The sequence below is a fragment of the Lipomyces tetrasporus genome (genome assembly GCF_029532465.1).
Source record: "Lipomyces tetrasporus strain NRRL Y-64009 chromosome Unknown POJ06scaffold_10, whole genome shotgun sequence".
NCBI lineage: Eukaryota > Fungi > Ascomycota > Lipomycetes > Lipomycetales > Lipomycetaceae > Lipomyces > Lipomyces tetrasporus.
This window is the reverse complement of record NW_026611605.1, coordinates 920,586-937,054: the sequence shown is the minus strand read 5'-3', so window position 1 is coordinate 937,054 and position 16,469 is coordinate 920,586. Positions and strand designations below refer to the sequence as shown.

The 16,469-nt window shown below is 51.5% G+C and overlaps 8 protein-coding genes across 8 annotated transcripts; 6 read left to right on the top strand and 2 right to left on the bottom strand.

The window, feature by feature from the left end:
- The first annotated feature begins 33 nt into the window (after window positions 1-33).
- Window positions 34-1,458, top strand: POJ06DRAFT_303475 (uncharacterized protein). Its single transcript, XM_056190804.1, has 2 exons — window positions 34-267; window positions 327-1,458. Exon 2 carries the CDS (start codon window positions 334-336, stop codon window positions 1,375-1,377), a length of 1,044 nt encoding a protein of 347 aa, XP_056041473.1. The 5' UTR covers window positions 34-267; window positions 327-333; the 3' UTR covers window positions 1,378-1,458.
- Window positions 1,459-1,717: 259 nt separating this feature from the next.
- POJ06DRAFT_283302 (flavoprotein subunit of succinate dehydrogenase) lies at window positions 1,718-6,072 on the bottom strand (the record flags this gene model as incomplete). Its single annotated transcript, XM_056190098.1, has 8 exons — window positions 1,718-3,362; window positions 3,418-3,545; window positions 3,603-3,702; window positions 4,498-5,358; window positions 5,526-5,701; window positions 5,755-5,759; window positions 5,816-5,897; window positions 5,959-6,072. 8 exons carry the CDS (start codon window positions 6,070-6,072, stop codon window positions 1,718-1,720), a joined length of 3,111 nt encoding a protein of 1,036 aa, XP_056041472.1.
- A 222-nt stretch (window positions 6,073-6,294) lies between these two features.
- On the top strand, window positions 6,295-8,448 carry POJ06DRAFT_278044 (chaperonin Cpn60/TCP-1 family). The gene is made up of 5 exons (XM_056189733.1): window positions 6,295-6,533; window positions 6,603-6,655; window positions 6,710-6,799; window positions 6,847-7,098; window positions 7,146-8,448. The coding sequence occupies exons 1-5, from the start codon at window positions 6,434-6,436 to the stop codon at window positions 8,244-8,246; spliced, it is 1,596 nt and encodes a 531-aa protein (XP_056041471.1). The 5' UTR covers window positions 6,295-6,433; the 3' UTR covers window positions 8,247-8,448.
- Window positions 8,449-8,517: 69 nt separating this feature from the next.
- On the top strand, window positions 8,518-9,903 carry POJ06DRAFT_260718 (apolipo protein O-domain-containing protein). Its single transcript, XM_056188525.1, has 2 exons — window positions 8,518-8,781; window positions 8,841-9,903. The coding sequence occupies exons 1-2, from the start codon at window positions 8,686-8,688 to the stop codon at window positions 9,435-9,437; spliced, it is 693 nt and encodes a 230-aa protein (XP_056041470.1). The 5' UTR covers window positions 8,518-8,685; the 3' UTR covers window positions 9,438-9,903.
- On the top strand, window positions 9,904-11,258 carry POJ06DRAFT_260715 (uncharacterized protein). Its single transcript, XM_056188524.1, has one exon. The coding sequence runs from the start codon at window positions 10,152-10,154 to the stop codon at window positions 11,013-11,015; it is 864 nt and encodes a 287-aa protein (XP_056041469.1). The 5' UTR covers window positions 9,904-10,151; the 3' UTR covers window positions 11,016-11,258.
- A 333-nt stretch (window positions 11,259-11,591) lies between these two features.
- POJ06DRAFT_240528 (uncharacterized protein) lies at window positions 11,592-11,983 on the top strand (the record flags this gene model as incomplete). The annotated part of the gene is made up of 2 exons (XM_056186094.1): window positions 11,592-11,758; window positions 11,812-11,983. The coding sequence occupies 2 exons, from the start codon at window positions 11,592-11,594 to the stop codon at window positions 11,981-11,983; spliced, it is 339 nt and encodes a 112-aa protein (XP_056041468.1).
- An 808-nt stretch (window positions 11,984-12,791) lies between these two features.
- Window positions 12,792-15,595, top strand: POJ06DRAFT_201393 (uncharacterized protein; the record flags this gene model as incomplete). The annotated part of the gene is made up of 2 exons (XM_056185237.1): window positions 12,792-12,884; window positions 12,935-15,595. 2 exons carry the CDS (start codon window positions 12,792-12,794, stop codon window positions 15,593-15,595), a joined length of 2,754 nt encoding a protein of 917 aa, XP_056041467.1.
- A 227-nt stretch (window positions 15,596-15,822) lies between these two features.
- Window positions 15,823-16,466, bottom strand: POJ06DRAFT_260712 (uncharacterized protein). The gene is made up of 3 exons (XM_056188523.1): window positions 16,277-16,466; window positions 15,977-16,218; window positions 15,823-15,922 (listed from the first exon to the last, which is right to left on the bottom strand). Exons 1-3 carry the CDS (start codon window positions 16,356-16,358, stop codon window positions 15,866-15,868), a joined length of 381 nt encoding a protein of 126 aa, XP_056041466.1. The 5' UTR covers window positions 16,359-16,466; the 3' UTR covers window positions 15,823-15,865.
- Window positions 16,467-16,469: the final 3 nt, after the last annotated feature.

Below are 16,469 nucleotides of genomic sequence, written 5' to 3'. Positions count from 1 at the left end.
GTTCCAATCCGGGTTTGGTTTGATAAACCCAACCGTTCGACCGCTTCTTTGATCGCAACTCAACTCAACTCAACTCGCCTAAGCCGCGGTTCACAACCACCCCCCCCGAGTTCAACCTTGAAAGTCCCAATTATTGTTTACACTCTTCTCACAGGACGGTCCGTCTTAGTCTGCTTCAGTCTCCACAAGCGAACCTCGTCTTTCGAGCGCGTGTTGTCGCGCGCGCGCAGGCTTGCTATCAGTATCCTGCTCTGGGAGGAGCACACCGTGAGTTGCCGTCTTATCACAACTAACTGCGATCAGTCAACTTCTAACCTGTCCTTCAGGTACAATATGCAGATGATGCCGCCGTCGGCGTCGTCGGCGCCAATTCCACTCCTCTCGTCTCCAATGTCGGCCACTCCGTCAGGCACGCAAGCCGCCCTGGCCGATGACCAGCAGAACCGGAAATGGACCGACGCCGAGATGTCGCGGCTCTTGAAATCGTACTATCTCGCAATGACCCAACCCCCTCCAGCCGGCGCAACATGGGAAACGAGTGCGTCCAGCAACGCGACGGGAACCGGTCTGGTCAAGTTCGAGAACAGAGAACAGCTCTTCGACCAAGTCTGTCGGTTCTACTCCGGTGACCTGCGACCGACTGGCACCGGACTAGGCGCACTCTGGTTCGCGAGCGTGACGCCCAGCGCAGAATTCGACATGCTTGGGCCCGGCAATGGCAACGGCAACAGCACACCCGACTCAATGAAGCGCCGGACGCCAAAGTCTCTGCTCGAGAAATTCAAGTTCCTGAGAATGACGTACTTCTTCATCCTCGACTACGACAAACGTTTCACGCATGTGCCGCCCGGCGCGACCATCACCTACGACCGCGGGATTGAGAGCGGGAGCGCGTGGTGGAAGCTAGGGGTTAAGGAGCAGCGGGACTTACTGGGCAAGTCGCGGACGCCGATGAGTCTGCGGGTGTTTGTGCTCATGCACGGCGTCATGACGCGGATCGAGGCGATCAGGAGCGGCGACGCAACGTTGCAACCCGTGCAGTCGCAGTCCGTCCAGAGCGCGCAGCAGCAACTAGCCGTGGACGACAGTTCGGGTCGTCGAAAGCGGCAGAGAACAGTCCAGCCTGTGAATGTGGTGCAGTCCGGGCCGACTTCGGTGCCGCAGGGTATGCCGACGGCAAGCTCGACAGCTAACGTCGTGGCCGGTGCAGGCACAATGAGCAATCGCATGATCACGGCACTAGTAGAGGCAGTCGAACGCAATACGAGGGCAGTCGAACGCATGACGAACGATAATGCTGGCGTGGCGGCAAAGTTGGACGAGCTCACGACGGTCCTGCGCGAAATCAAGGACGTGTATGTTCGAAACTCTGTATAGTAACTATTTTAAATTCGGCTGGTGTTTCGAGGTGGTTATCATGTTTCTTTAATATGTTGGTAGTTTGGTTATGTATCAATACGTTTGCTCGATAAATATTAATAAACATATATAATAACTTATAACAATGTATCAATACAAACGAATAAACAACATCGTCTCTTTTCCATGCATGAAATAAATACCCATCCGATTATGTAACACGTCCTACTCCGATCGTTCTTACACGCGCGCAAGTCATTTCAGTTAATTTTTACAAGGATTCAAATTGTTTGATAGTTTAGAATCGTGACATATTTCCTCGTCACTCGTACACGACTCAAGATCGTGGCGCGGGCTTTTAGTAGACACGCTTGCCAGGCGGAACGGGCTTGCATTCGGCCTCGTCAAGAGTGTGGCTGTTGACCTCCCTGTACTTGAGCTCGACGGGCTCGCCAAGAGCATGCTGCCACGACAGCGTGTGCTTCATCCAGTTCTCGTCGTCACGCTCAGGGTAATCCTCCCGTGCGTGCGCGCCACGGGACTCCTTCCGCGCGACGGCAGAGTACGCGGTTTGCATGGCGCAGGTCAACAAGTTCTGTAGTTCCAGTGTTTCGACCAGATCAGAGTTCCAAATCATGCTGCGGTCCTTCGTGCCGACTTCCTCAAAGGTCTTGTCGACCTCGGTGATGCGCCGGACACCTTCCTCGAGGGAGGATTGCATTCGGAAAACGGAGACGTCGGTCTGCATGACGCGCTGCATATCGAGACGGATAGACGCGGTCGAGCGCGGGCCGTCTGCGGTGCGGAGCTTGTCGAGGTTGGCGATCGTCGCGGCGCCAATGTCGGCGGAAACAGGTTTGTGTGGCGTGCCAGGGGTCAACGTGTCGCGGATGGTGTGGGAGACAGCACGGCCAAAGACAACGAGATCGAGTAGCGAGTTGGCACCAAGACGGTTGGCACCGTGGACAGACACGCACGCGGCCTCGCCGCACGCGAGCAAGCCAGGAACGACCTTGTCGTTGCCGTTCTCGTCGATGGTCACAACCTCGCCAGTGTACTTGGTCGGGATACCACCCATGTTGTAGTGGACAGTCGGCAACACCGGGATCGGCTCCTTCGTGACGTCGACGCCGGCGAAAATGCCGGCCGTCTCAGAAATACCTGGCAGGCGCTCGTGCAGGACAGAGGCAGGCAAGTGTGAGAGCTGGAGGTAGATGTGATCCTTCAAGGGGCCAACACCACGGCCCTCGCGAATCTCCAATGTCATCGACCTTGACACGACGTCGCGCGAAGCAAGATCCTTAGCAGTTGGTGCATATCGCTCCATGAATCGCTCGCCCTCAGAGTTCAATAGGTAGCCACCCTCACCACGGGAACCTTCAGTGATCAAGCATCCGGAACCATAGATACCAGTTGGGTGGAACTGCACAAACTCGAGATCCTGGAGGGGAAGACCAGCACGGGTGACCATAGCCATACCATCACCAGTGCAAGTGTGAGCAGAAGTGCACGAGAAGTACGCACGTCCGTATCCACCGGTTGCGATGACGGTCTTGTGAGCGCGGAAGCGGTGGAGAGTGCCGTCCTCCTGGTTCAGGGCCATAACGCCGACGCACTCGCCATTCTCCATCAACAGGTCGAGGGCAAAGAACTCGATGAAGAAATTAGTATTGTGACGGAGGGACTGACCATAGAGAGTGTGAAGCAAAGCGTGGCCGGTTCGGTCGGCGACGGCGCAGCACCTGTAGGCCTGGCCACCGTGACCGTAGTCCTTGCTCTGACCACCGAACGCGCGCTGGTAGATTCGGCCACTCTCGGTACGGGAGAACGGCACACCGTAGTGTTCCAGCTCGATAATGGACTGAGGTGCCTCGCGCGTCATGTAGTGGATTGCGTCCTGGTCACCGAGCCAGTCCGAACCCTTGACCGTGTCGTACATATGCCAGTGCCAGTCGTCCTCGTGCATGTTCCCGAGCGCGGCATTAATGCCACCCTGAGCAGCGCTATTACTTATTAGTATATAATATCACAGTTCCAGTATCTGGATTAGGCACGTACACGGTGTGGGAGCGCGTCGGAAAGAGCTTTGTGATGCAGGCGGTGTTGAAGCCGGCTTCGGCTAACCCGAAAGCAGCGCGAAGACCGGCACCGCCGGCGCCGACAACAACGCAGTCATATTCGTGATCCTGATTATATCAGCTACCAGGTTCTCGCAGTATTCAACAGGAACAGGGAATGCGTACGACAACAGGATACTTGGAGGAGATGTGCGGGGAGGCTTCTTTTGCGCGCAGCGGCTGCGATATGTCAGTATGGGCCACCTCTAAACGTCGGAAACGACCACTTTTTTGCTTCGGCAACAAGCGCGCAAGTAAGCAACACGTACATTCGGAGCAATTATTTTGTTTGCTGGTGAAGAGGCCGAGAAGCACCGAACAGAGGGGGCAGAGCGGGAAATCGCGGCAAGACGCTAGATCAGATTGTTAGCAAATATTTAAAAATATGACGTCGACGGGTTGATGAGGCAATCAGAGCAGGCTAGCGTATTTTATACACCATATTGAGGACTTACCGACGAGGACCGCCTAGCGAAAGACAGCATTGTGTTGAATTTGAGTGGAGAGAGCAAGTGAGTGCTGGAGACGAGGAGGCAGAGGTGAGAAGAGAAGGACTGGATTTCGAGATCGCGGAGTGTAAGTGTAATGCGGAGCCGGGACTCGCGCACATGTTTTTATATAGCAGGCTTTCGAGATATCAGTGCACACCAGATTCACAGGTTTCATAGTGAGCGTTGATATCTCTTCCGCCGACAAACTTTCAGTGCTAGTGACGGCCTTCCGGTCCTTGTCCCGAGACTGGCACGGGTTAGGGCACCTCCGACAGAACCCCGCCGGAAGCCAATTGGCCAATCACAGTGCGTTGTTTGGCAATAGCACAGGGTCACTCAACACTCATCCTGCTTCGTAAGATGGGAGCTGGCTGTAAAAGTTAACAAGAACAGATCCGCGTGCACACGCGATTCGGTTGCAAATAGCAGCATCTACGTAGCAATGCTATGCCTGATAACTATGTGTATAGTACATTACATAATAGCATAATATATCTAACTGTATGCAACGCTAATTGTACTGCATGTACTGCGACGTGCTGCTGAACTTCAAGTTGCTCTTAATCACTTTCTCCACCGATAACAAAAAGTCCTTCTCTGTCGTGACCTTCCGCCGTGCCCGTATAGCAAACATTCCTGCTTCTGTGCACACAGATCGCAGCTCTGCACCTGTCGCGTTCGGGCACAGTCTCGAGATCAGCTCCCATCTGATATCACGGTCGACTGACATCGACTTGGCGTGGATCCGCAGAATATTCGCACGACCTTCGAGATCTGGCAAGCTGAACTCGACCTTGCGGTCAATTCGACCCGGTCGCAAGAGTGCCGGGTCAAGAGTATTCGGTCTATTAGTCGCAAACATAACCTTGATATTTCCACGCGGGTCGAATCCGTCAAGCTGTGTAATCAACTCGAGCATAGTACGCTGGACTTCGTTATCACCACCCGCGCCGTCGTCAAAGCGGGCCCCACCGATGGCGTCGATTTCGTCAAAGAAGATAATACACGCCTTTTTCGTACGCGCCATCTCGAACAGCTCGCGCACCATTCGCGCACCTTCGCCGACATACTTCTGCACAAGCTCAGATCCAATCACCCGAATGAATGTCGCGTCCGTACGGTTCGCAACCGCACGCGCGCAAAGCGTCTTTCCGGTTCCTGGAGGTCCATACAGCAAAATGCCCTTGGGTGGGTCGATCCCAAGGTTCACAAATCGCTCGGGCGACAGCAGCGGCAATTCAACAACCTCACGCAGCTTCTCAATCTGGTCTTTGCAACCACCAACATCGCCATAAGTCACATCTGGCTTCTCCTCGACTGTCATCATCGTCACGGACGGATCGATTCGCGGCGGCAGCGGCAACTGGATCTGATACTTATTTCGATCGACACTACCAACAACGGTTTAGCATAACTCATTCCAAGTAGCCCGTAGTAAGAAATTGACTTACCCAACTCGCATGCCTTCCTCGATATCAGTAGGACTAACCCTCTCGCCCAGGCCAACAACTTACTCATGTTAGAACAGTACCAACATATACCAGTAAATATCCATGACATACCAAACTTAGCCAGCTGCTTTACATTGATGACATATTTCGACTTCTCTGGGTCGTCCTCAGACTGAATAATCTTCGTACACCGCGCAACTTGCAGCGGCTGTTCCTCTGCCATTCGGACCCTGTCCGCCATGATATCCCATAAATGCGGCGGCGCCAGTCCGGTATCAGATTCCTAGCAATCGACTCGTTAGACTTCAATAAATAAACCGGCTCCACTCGATATACCTTGACTCCTAAAATCCCGTTAGCAACAATCAACTCACACCAGCCTAAAGTGGCAACGCACCTATCTTGTCATTAACTCGACCCTGTACATCCTTGATATCTTTCTCGAGCTTCTTTAACGCAGCAGCATACGGCGCGGCACCCTGTCCCAGTAATTCATTAGCCCCGTATTCACAACTTTGAGCAATCGATTGGATCACATACGTAAGTCTTCAAGACCGCGATATCATCCTCTGACAGAGGTACAATCTTGTCCTCTTTCTTGTCTGCATCTTCGGCCGGCGCGCGATACTTTTCCCAGTCTGCTTTAGGCGGCATTGTAAATCGAAAATCTGTATGGATCGACGGATTCGAATGAATCTAGTGTGTAGAAGATAGGTTGATAAGTCGCTGATGACACACGGCAGTCTCGTGCTTACAGAGGCTTTGAGTAAATGCTGTCGCGTCGTGCGCGCATCTACGCCACTGTCAGTTCTAACGCACAGCAACTACGGCATAACTGCATAACACACATTCCATCTTAGGAAACAGTATGGAACGCGTTTTTCCTCATAATAGTGCCTGAAAGAAACAATCCTCACGCCTCGTGATCTCCTTGTCATCCCCGGCCTGCTACGCTTCGTGCATTGAATTAGTGTAATAATCGTATAGGAATTGTGTTTGTAGGGATACTGCGAATATGGCTGTTCCTAGTGCACCTTCTGGGGGGAGTATTACCGCGTTCAAGGATAAAGAAAAGCCTCAAGAGGTCCGCAAGGCGAATATCGTCGCCGCGAGAGGTACGTTTATTCTGACTGATTTAAGTGAATACGTTGTGTTAGGAATTGAGCTAGTCTAATGACCTGTAGCTGTGGCGGACGCAATCAGGACTTCGCTGGGTCCAAAAGGCATGGACAAGATGGTATGAATATTTCACAGGGAATTCAGAGCTGGCCTGGTACTAATTCCCATACAGATTAAAACCGGAAGAGGTGAAGTTATTATCACAAACGACGGACACACAATCTTGAAGCACATGGCTGTCATGCACCCAGCCGCTAAAATGGTACGCGAGATTTTGTTCCACTATCTAGAGGTATACTAATTTAAAAGCTGGTTGATCTGTCAGCTGCGCAAGATGTCGAGGCTGGCGACGGTACCACATCTGTTGTTGTCATTGCCGGGGGCCTGCTTGGTGCTGCTGAACGGTTACTTTTGAAAGGCATTCACCCAACTATTATTGCAGAGTCATTCCAGCGTGCAGCTGCGCGTGCGGTCGAGATTCTCCAGGACATGTCTATCCCGGTCGAGTTAAGCGACCGAACGTCTCTTATGCGTGCCGCAAGCACATCATTGAGCTCGAAGGTGCGTTACTTCATGCTTTCTAGTCAGTTCAATATTAACATTATTAGATTGTCTCGCAATTCTCGTCGACTCTCGCGCCGATGGCCGTCGAGGCTGTGCTCCGCGTAATTAACCCTGCCGTCGCGAAAAACGTCGACTTGGCCAACATCAAGCTCGTCAAAGAACTAGGTGGTACGATCGAGGACACCGAACTCGTTGACGGCCTGGTCCTGACGCAACATGTTATCAAAACCGCGGGCGGTCCTTCGCGGATGGAAAAGGCCCGGATTGGTCTCATCCAATTCCAGATTTCTCCACCTAAGCCAGATATGGAGAACCAGGTTGTCGTGAATGATTACCGCCAGATGGACAAGATCTTGAAGGAGGAGAGAACATATCTGCTGAATATCTGCAAGAAAATCAAGAAGGCAAAATGCAATGTCTTATTGATCCAGAAGAGCATTCTCCGGGACGCTGTCAACGATCTGTCGCTCCATTTCTTGGCAAAGCTGAACATCTTGGTTATCAAGGACATTGAGCGCGACGAGATTGAGTTCATCTGCAAGAGCACCGGGTGCCAACCTGTCGCTGACATCGAGTCATTCTCAGAAGACAAGCTGGGGCAGGCCGAACTGATCGAGGAAGTCCAGTCGTCGGGCTCGCGGGTTGTCAAAGTCACGGGCGTCAAGAACGCAAGCCAAACGGTCTCCATCCTCGTCCGGGGCGCGAATCAGCTTGTGCTGGACGAAGCTGAGCGATCGCTCCATGACGCGCTGTGTGTCATTAGATGCCTCGCCAAGGAACGCGCGTTAATTGCTGGTGGCGGTGCGCCTGAAGTCGAAGTCTCGCGGACACTCGCGCGGGAATCCCGAGCAAAGTTTGGAACGGAGCAATTTTGCTGGCAGGAATTCGCCAACGCATTGGAAGTTATCCCGACTACGCTTGCCGAGAACGCAGGATTGAACAGTATCCAAGTGGTGACTGACTTGCGGAGTCGGCACGAGCGCGGCGAGCGAAATGCAGGTGTGAGCGTCCGAAGAGGCGCCGCAAAGAATATTGTGGACGAGAACGTTTTGCAGCCGTTGTTGGTTAGCACTAGTGCGATTCAGCTTGCTGCTGAGACTGTTAAGTCGTTGCTGCGGATTGACGATATCGCTATTAGTAGGTAGTTTAGTACATATTGCATTGTTTTTGTTTATCTCTGTTGTAATCTAGAAAAAAGCATATATTTTGTTTGAACTGTATTAATTTCCTCAACGATTTATATTACACTCTGCCTGGCGTAATACATGATCTTTTATGGTCTCATTTCTAACAAGTTGGTATCTATCTCCGGTAGAAAGACTTTGGCATTTACGGTGGCAGTAAGCGCGATCATCGTCAGGTTGTTATTCGTAAGAAATGTCTGAGCCGCACAAGTAGACAGCCCGCCAATCGCCTCGACACATCATTTTCGCCAGTAGCGAGTGGATCGGCATATTGCATTGCACCACCAATTTATCATAATGTCCTTCATCCGTGGATTTGCGTCAGCAGGTCGTCAGGTTTGTTTTATTTATTAATGTACCTACCATGTGGGAAAGTCAGAACTGACGAAAACAGGGAGCGATGCATCCTACTCGCACGCTCGCCGCGTCATTTGTCCTCGGCGCAACAGGCGGCACGCTCCTTATTAACTCTGTCCCAATAATCAAGGCCGAGACTGTATGTACATTTATAGTCGTTTCGGTCGTTTGTGATGTTGCTCTAACCTTTGGCTGAAGAAAAAATCGATTTACGACGATGAGAAACCAGCAGTCCCGAACTCGGCGCCGCCGATCGTGATCAAACAGCCTCCCGCGCTCCTGGAGTCCTACGTTAAGTCTGCGCGCGAATACTTGAGTCGGACAGCTAATTTTGTCTCCGTACACCTTGACGTCGCGATGGAGAAATATCTTTCCGCGGAATCCACAGTCACGACCACAGTTTCGGAGCTGAAGAGCGAGCACGAGCCGTTGCTGCCCGGAGCAATATACGTGCTTGTAGCGACGCTCACGGGAAGCATTGTGGCCCGCAAGAGGAATGTTGTTGTGCGTGGGCTACTCGTTCCCGGTGCCTTCGGTATCGCGGCTTTCGCGTACTTTTTGCCGACTACGTATGGAAATGTTGGAAACTTGATTTGGAAGTTCGAGGTCATGGTGCCCGCTGTTGCAGACGCGCACATGAAGACGACGAATGCCATCACGGGCTTCGTGGAGAGTGTGAATAAGTTCAGGAAGGATAGTCGGGCAGCGATTGATGATGCCGTGAGAAAGTCAAGACGAGCGGTTAAGGAGACGACTGGGTTGTTGGTAGCGGAGGAGAATGAGAAGAAGAAATAGATTGTACGTATAGAATTCAATGCATTTTGTCTAGTTTACTATTCAGGTGACGTGCATTGTATTTAATTACGGCCTCGGAAGACGTCTCAGTCGCCTCAGATGTTGAAGACGTTCGCATTATACTCCGCATACATGGATTCCATATTTCCGGACAGGTGTCATTCTTGGAACCAGCTAGCTTATCGCAAACATGTTGTCAAAAACTTGAATGCAAAGCTACACGTGCATAGTGCATTATTCATCATTCGACAGTAGATCTTAGTACATTGATATTACATTTCACTTTCTAAATTGTGTCACTGCTTACCACCTGATATTCCGACTAAAAAGGAACTGAAAGACCTAGTACAAAAATACAGATATCTGTGTTAAGTGCCAATTGTAATATTAATGATCGTAACTTACTATTTTATGGGTTAGCTTATTGGCAGTGACATTTTTATGTTCTGACGATACTTCGTCATCCCTAACCCAAGGGGTCCACAACTCTTGCGCCGCTCTCATCGCATCCAACTGGAGGATCGAGATTGACTATATTTTACCACATTGAACACAACCGGATTCAAATCCACTCAGCATCTCATCCATTTGGATATCACTTATTGCAGTACTTTACACATACTGTATGTACGGATTACGAGCATAGACGAGCATAGACGTCGCCTTTTTGATTCTGCTTATTCCATCCACACGCCATACACAACCCACAACACAATGTACCACCACCCAGCACCGCCGATGCCGATGTCGCCGGCCGCGAAACGGATGCGCGTAGATGGTCCGGTGCCACCACCGCATCATGTACAGCCGCAGACACCCCACGGCTATCCCGCGCCACCTCAGCACCACATGCCGCAAATGCCGCTCGGTGCTCCTAACCCTGTTCCAAGCCAAATGACAGGCGGAGCGCCAGGACAAGTTCCGGGCGTACCAGGCGGAGTGCCAGGACAAGTGCCTCCTGGAGCTCCAGCATCTGTTCAACAGCAGCAATCTCAATCGCAGGGGCCGCCGGCATCTGTGTATGCAGCGCACCACAACTTGTTGCTCAGTCTTGACGACGAAGACATGGTCGGGGCAGCAGACGAACTTGACACTGTTTCGGCGCGAGAGATTTCGGCGTCACGGTACGCGCGGCATCACGAGTGGATGGAGCAAGTGCTCGGGTCGGCATACCATTCGGACAAAATCATTGCGCCCGGAATATTCGCCACGCGGGCCAACGCAGTGAATGTGTGGGGCACTGCTGCGACGTTGAAGGAGCGGATCGAGGCTCTGGAAGAGGAAGTTGGTGGTGTTGATGAGCTTTATACGAGGAATCTTTTTGAGCTTCGGGAGGGCAAGGTTGCAGTATTGAAACAGGGTGAGAGGAGGCTTGCGAGATTGATTGACCGCGATTCTACGGATACAGGACGAGGGCTCAGACTGGTTGAGGACGCAGAGACCAAGATAGACCGGATCGTGAAGGAGGTCGAGGAGCGGACAGGCGTAAGGGGTGGTGGCCGGGATGCGAGTGGTGTTGAGAAAGTCAGGTGGGACGACACTATCGAGGGACCATTGCCGCAGGTTGCACAGGAGTAACAGCGATTATTTGTAGCATATTATGTGTTGTATTCTAGACGACTATGTAACAATAAGTTTTAGTTAATCATCTATGTGTCGGCTATGGATGATGTCGAACTGAGTCGAACGTCGTCGGGCTGGCAATGCGTCGACTCCGACGAGTTACTTCCGACGGCAATACTGTATTGAATATGGATGTCGTCAACTGCCACAGGCACTTCTTGTCGTCCATGAGTATAGCAAGCGGATGCGACATTTGCGTAATACGTACGGATTATTGTCAGGTTAATAAGCGCCGAGTACAGACTCCAATAATCCGCTGTTGTAGGCACTTTGTATCATAGTTGAGGTGCGGAAGCCCGCGCGGGGAATGAACCGGTTGCACGTTGGTTCGGTCGGCGGTTGTGTTCACTCCGCGTCCCCGAACGCTCCGCTCTCTTCCATCGCAAGTGGCATTATCGCAATTTCATCCTCTGACAATCCAATCCCCGCAGTCAATCACCAATCATATTGGCGTTTCCGCCATATCGCATTATTACTCATAGCGGCTACATTTCCACTCTATTCGTATTTTATATCTCGGGTTTGTTCACAATGTCAACACTGCTACGAAGGTCTGCGACGTCTGTCCACGCTTCTGTACGAGCCGTCAACATCCGGCAACTTTCCTCCTCCGCCGCGCGATCCAACACCGCGACCGTCGCTGCGCCAGTCGCGCCAGCAAAGAAGCCCCGCAAGCCCGTCGGAGGTGTGCGTGGAGCGTATGTCCTCTAATCGATCTGCAGTCGTGTCGTGTTACTAACGTTATTTCCAGGCTTTTCGGCTTCTTCCTGGGAACGTCAGTCACCGGTTTATTTGGCTACTACTACATTCTCGACGTCTACCGCGACTCAAACTCTCTCCTGCTCGAAGATCTCTTGCAGCTCCAGCGCCATGTGTCCAAAGTTGAGGATCGTATCAAGGAGTTAGAAGCGTCGAAGAAGTAACTTCAAATTCATCATTGTGGCATTAAAAATAAATATCGAATCTACAGCACGGGACACGGATTGGTCGCGAAAATGCAGCATCTCGCATTAGGGGTTTTTGTCTTTTTATATTTTGTCACCTTGATTTGTATTTCTACTATGTCTTGAGATGAAGTGTTAAAAGGATTGAATGATGTGGCATGGCGCTGATTCGAATAAAAACTATCTGAAGCATGTCTGTCTCCCATAGAGCGAATCACGGCCGATGATATTTCGAAACTGTTGTTGCAGCAATGCACTAATTATCAACAGACTCTTTCCTGATGACCTATGACACGTCCAGGAGAATAAGAGTTATGCATTTATAAGCGTAAACGTCCAAGATATTCTTTTGATATCGAAAGAGGCAGCGCTTTGCAGTTAATATGAACGTAATGAGCTTTATTCCGTTGTTGTCAGACATCTGTGACAAGTCTGGTGCATCCAGACTCCAGACCTGCGCCATTTGACGTGCGCATCCTTGGACCAACACAGCGTATCCATCATTGATAGAGATTGGCGCATGAATGTCGAACGACTGAAGATATTCTGGCTGCTCGAGTCAAGAGTGCAGAAGCCTGACTGCCGTAGGGCAAGGTGGTCAGCACGTGAATGTCACGTGCACGTTGTCGTGACGACAGCGGCATTCAAAATCATGGACACACCCACTCAGAAACGTTCGCTTAATACCCAGGCCTCGCGTCAGAACCACGGTCGCTGTATCCCCTCGAACACTCATTCTCAGTCCACCAGACTGCTTGCTTTGCTTACTGTTTGGCCGCGGGACACAATGGCTCGCTACTTCAGCCTGCTGCTCCTGCTGCACCTGCTCTTGCTCGACGTTTTTCGCGCCGCAGCTGTCGACCTCTCTACCGACTCTGATGTGCGTCCCATCACTGATCTCCAATCCACATACTAACATGCAAATCGCAGATCCCAACTATCCAGCTCATTAACTCGTCTTCGTTGCATCTTGCCGCAGATGACAAGGTCGAATTCAAGACCAATCTTATCGACGGCAAGGTTGAAGAGTACTACTATCTCGAGCGTCCGCCCGACTCAAAAGACAAAGACGAAACCGTCATTATCCGGACTTCCTTGAATATCGTACATATCTCCGACAATCACGGTGCAAGTTGGAAACCGGTTGCTGCAAAAGACATCGTCGCGATATACCCTCACCCATACAACTCGGACTATGTCTATCTCATTACGAATACTGCACAACACTTTGTCTCGACCGATCGCGGAAAAAAATTTGACCCGCTCAAGACCCCGACGGAACCGAACAAAGTTGGCGCTCAGATCATCACTTTTCACAAAGACCATTCGGACTGGCTGATATGGCATGGCCAAATGGACTGCTCCAAACTGCCGCAGGGACGGCCCTGCGTGGTTGAGACACACTACAGTACTAATAACGGCAAGAAATGGAACCCGCTCCTGTCCGGAGTGAATAAACAGTGCATGTTTGCTGTCGGCCTTCAGAAGTCCACGGACGAGAAACTGATATTTTGTGAGCGAGCAATTGGCTCCATTGTAGAACTTGTGTCCTCGACAGATTACTTCAAAAATGAGAAAGTGCAATTTAAAGATATTCTCGCGTTCGCGGTCCAGGATGATTTCCTGATCGTGGCGGCCGTGGACGAAGACAGGACAGGGCTGCGCATGGACGTGTCCATCGACGGTGATACCTTCGCCCAAGCGAAGTTTCCGCCTATGTTCGATGTCAAGCAAACGCAGGCGTACACGATTCTCGATACGTCAACGAAGGCAATCGTCTTGCATGTTACCGTCAATGGTGAAAGAGGGGCCGAGTTTGGAACGATCCTCAAATCGAACTCGAACGGTACGTCCTATGTAACATCGATCGAGAATGCAAATAGGAATATCTTCGGGTTCGTTGATTTCGAGAAGATGCAGGGAATCGAAGGTCTCTCGATCGTGAACACTGTATCGAACCCAGGCGATACAGACAAACAGTTGCGATCCAAAATCACATTCGACGACGGCGCTTCGTGGAAGTTTTTGGAACCACCTTCAGTTGATTCAAGGGGCGATTCTACGGGATGCGCTGCCGCTGGCGAGCAGTGCTCGCTGAACCTTCACGGATACACAGAGCGTATTGACGTCCGTGACACTTACTCCTCTGCGTCGGCCGTCGGGCTCATGATCGGCGTCGGTAACGTCGGCTCGTCCCTGACGAAGTACGGTGACGGCAACACGTATCTCACCCGTGATGGCGGGGCAACGTGGAAGGAACTGGCAAAGGGGACGTACATGTGGGAGTACGGCGACCAGGGTTCTATCATCGTCCTGGTCGAACACCCGGTGTCCACGAACAAGCTCACGTACACGTTCAACGAGGGCAATACATGGGAAGAACTCACATTTTTCGATGAAGTGGTCGACGTCAGTGATATAAGCACAGTGCCGTCTGACACGAGCCGCAAGTTCTTGATCCATGCCAAGCCTAGCACGTCGTATGGTGACAAGACATTGCTCGTCCAAGTAGACTTCACGGGCACGACAGATGTCAAGTGCAAGCTGGACGAGAAGGATCCGTCGCACGACGACTTTGAGCTCTGGACGCCCCAAAGGCCAGGCACATCGGATAAATGCCTGTTTGGCCACGAAACTGAGTACCATCGCAAGATTCCCGATCACATGTGCTACATAGGCGACAAAGTCATTCAACCGCACGCAGTAGTAGTTCGGAATTGCTCGTGCACGCGCCTCGACTACGAGTGTGACGAGAACTATTACTTGGCCAACGACGGTAGTTGCAAGCTGGTAGCGGGATACTCACCCCCTGATCATTCGGCGATATGTCAACAAATGCCGTCACTCGTGGAATGGTTTGAGCCTACTGGATACCGCCTAATTCCGCTTAGCACCTGCGTTGGCGGTCAGCAGTTGGCCGGCACGATAGCGCACGCGTGTCCTGGTCATGATGACGAATTTGAAAATCGGCATCGAGGTATCCATGGATTCGGTCTCTTCTTACTAATCGTGCTGCCGTTCGGCATGGCCGCGGTTGTCGCATACGTGCTGTATAATCATTACTATGGGCAATACGGACAGATCCGTCTCGGCGAAACAGATTTCGACATGCGAATCGGCTTAGGCACGGAAAATGGGTTACTAAAATATCCGATTATTGCGGTTTCCGCAGTCATCGCGTTCTTCAGTGCGCTGCCTGCCATTGCGCAGCAACTGTTTACAAATTGGCGCGGCAGAGCATCTCGACCAAGCCGTTTGTATCGCGGCCGAAATGGCACGGACCCCTTCCATCTCAACCGGACAAACAGCTCCGGCAGGTACCAATACGCGCCGGTTGTGGTCGAAGACGCTCGAGCGTTGCATGACAGCGACACTGTATTTGGTTCGTCGGACGAGGACTCGGACGATGACTTCGCGCATGTTGTCCCGCAGGACGTGCACGACATTGACCGCGCTACCCCGTCGTCGCCGCAACTTTCAGCCGCGCCGTCGTCGCCGCCTTTCGAACCCGGCACGCCACCAAGTCCGTCAAGTCCGACAGACTTACTACCGGTCTCACCGACACATGGCCCGATCAGTCCAGATAGGTAAATATCACTTTTTATCCAGGCTCTTACGCAGCTTAACTTTTACGGCCAATTATTACAAGTCATTGCTTGTTCGTTTTACAGCCGTTGTCGAATGTTCATTAGTGGAATGCAAGATATAGATAAGGTTTTGGAGGTTTTAGGATGTGCTGTTTGCTAAGCTGATGGCGCGTCACTTCGTGGGTTATTGTCACATTATTATTGTATGGAGTAGGATTATAATGCACTCATTCATTAGCTATCTCGTGCTGTTCCTTCAACCATGCAAACTCGTTTAACGCTCCTTGAGTAACTTATTCCGTTTCTCCCGCCGTTTCAGCCGTTCAACCCTCTAAGTCACTCTCGTTAGCACTCCCTGCATGGCCCAGACACACGTCAGACTTACCTTCCGATGCATCTTCTCACTCAACTTCGCATACCGCTCCTTCTCGGCCTTCTCCTCCGCACGCTCTTTTATCCTCCGCACGCGCTCGCGAATCGCCTCTTTCCGCTCTTCCGTCATCGCCCGTTCGCGCTCCTTCAACGCCGCCCGGTCTTGGCGCTCTTGATCGCGCTTCTGCCATGCTGTCTTCGAGACTCCGATCGCACGGATGCGTTGTGGAGTTTTGCTTTCTTTCCATTGTTTGCCTGGGCCGAATTAGCATTCCCTAACACAATAGATCGAGAGATTAACGACTTGATGTACCATTTTTGCGCAGTCCGAGATTTTTCTTGATAGCGCCTGCGCCTGGCACAGTGCTGTTCACAATATCCTCTTCAGTCGACATGTCGTCCTGTCGTCAGGCCACTCGACCTAGCAAACGCAAAATTATGATCCTCCGGTGCGCTCGTAGACTCGCAGCGGATTCAAACAAGTGCCTACGCGATCAATGAGGAAT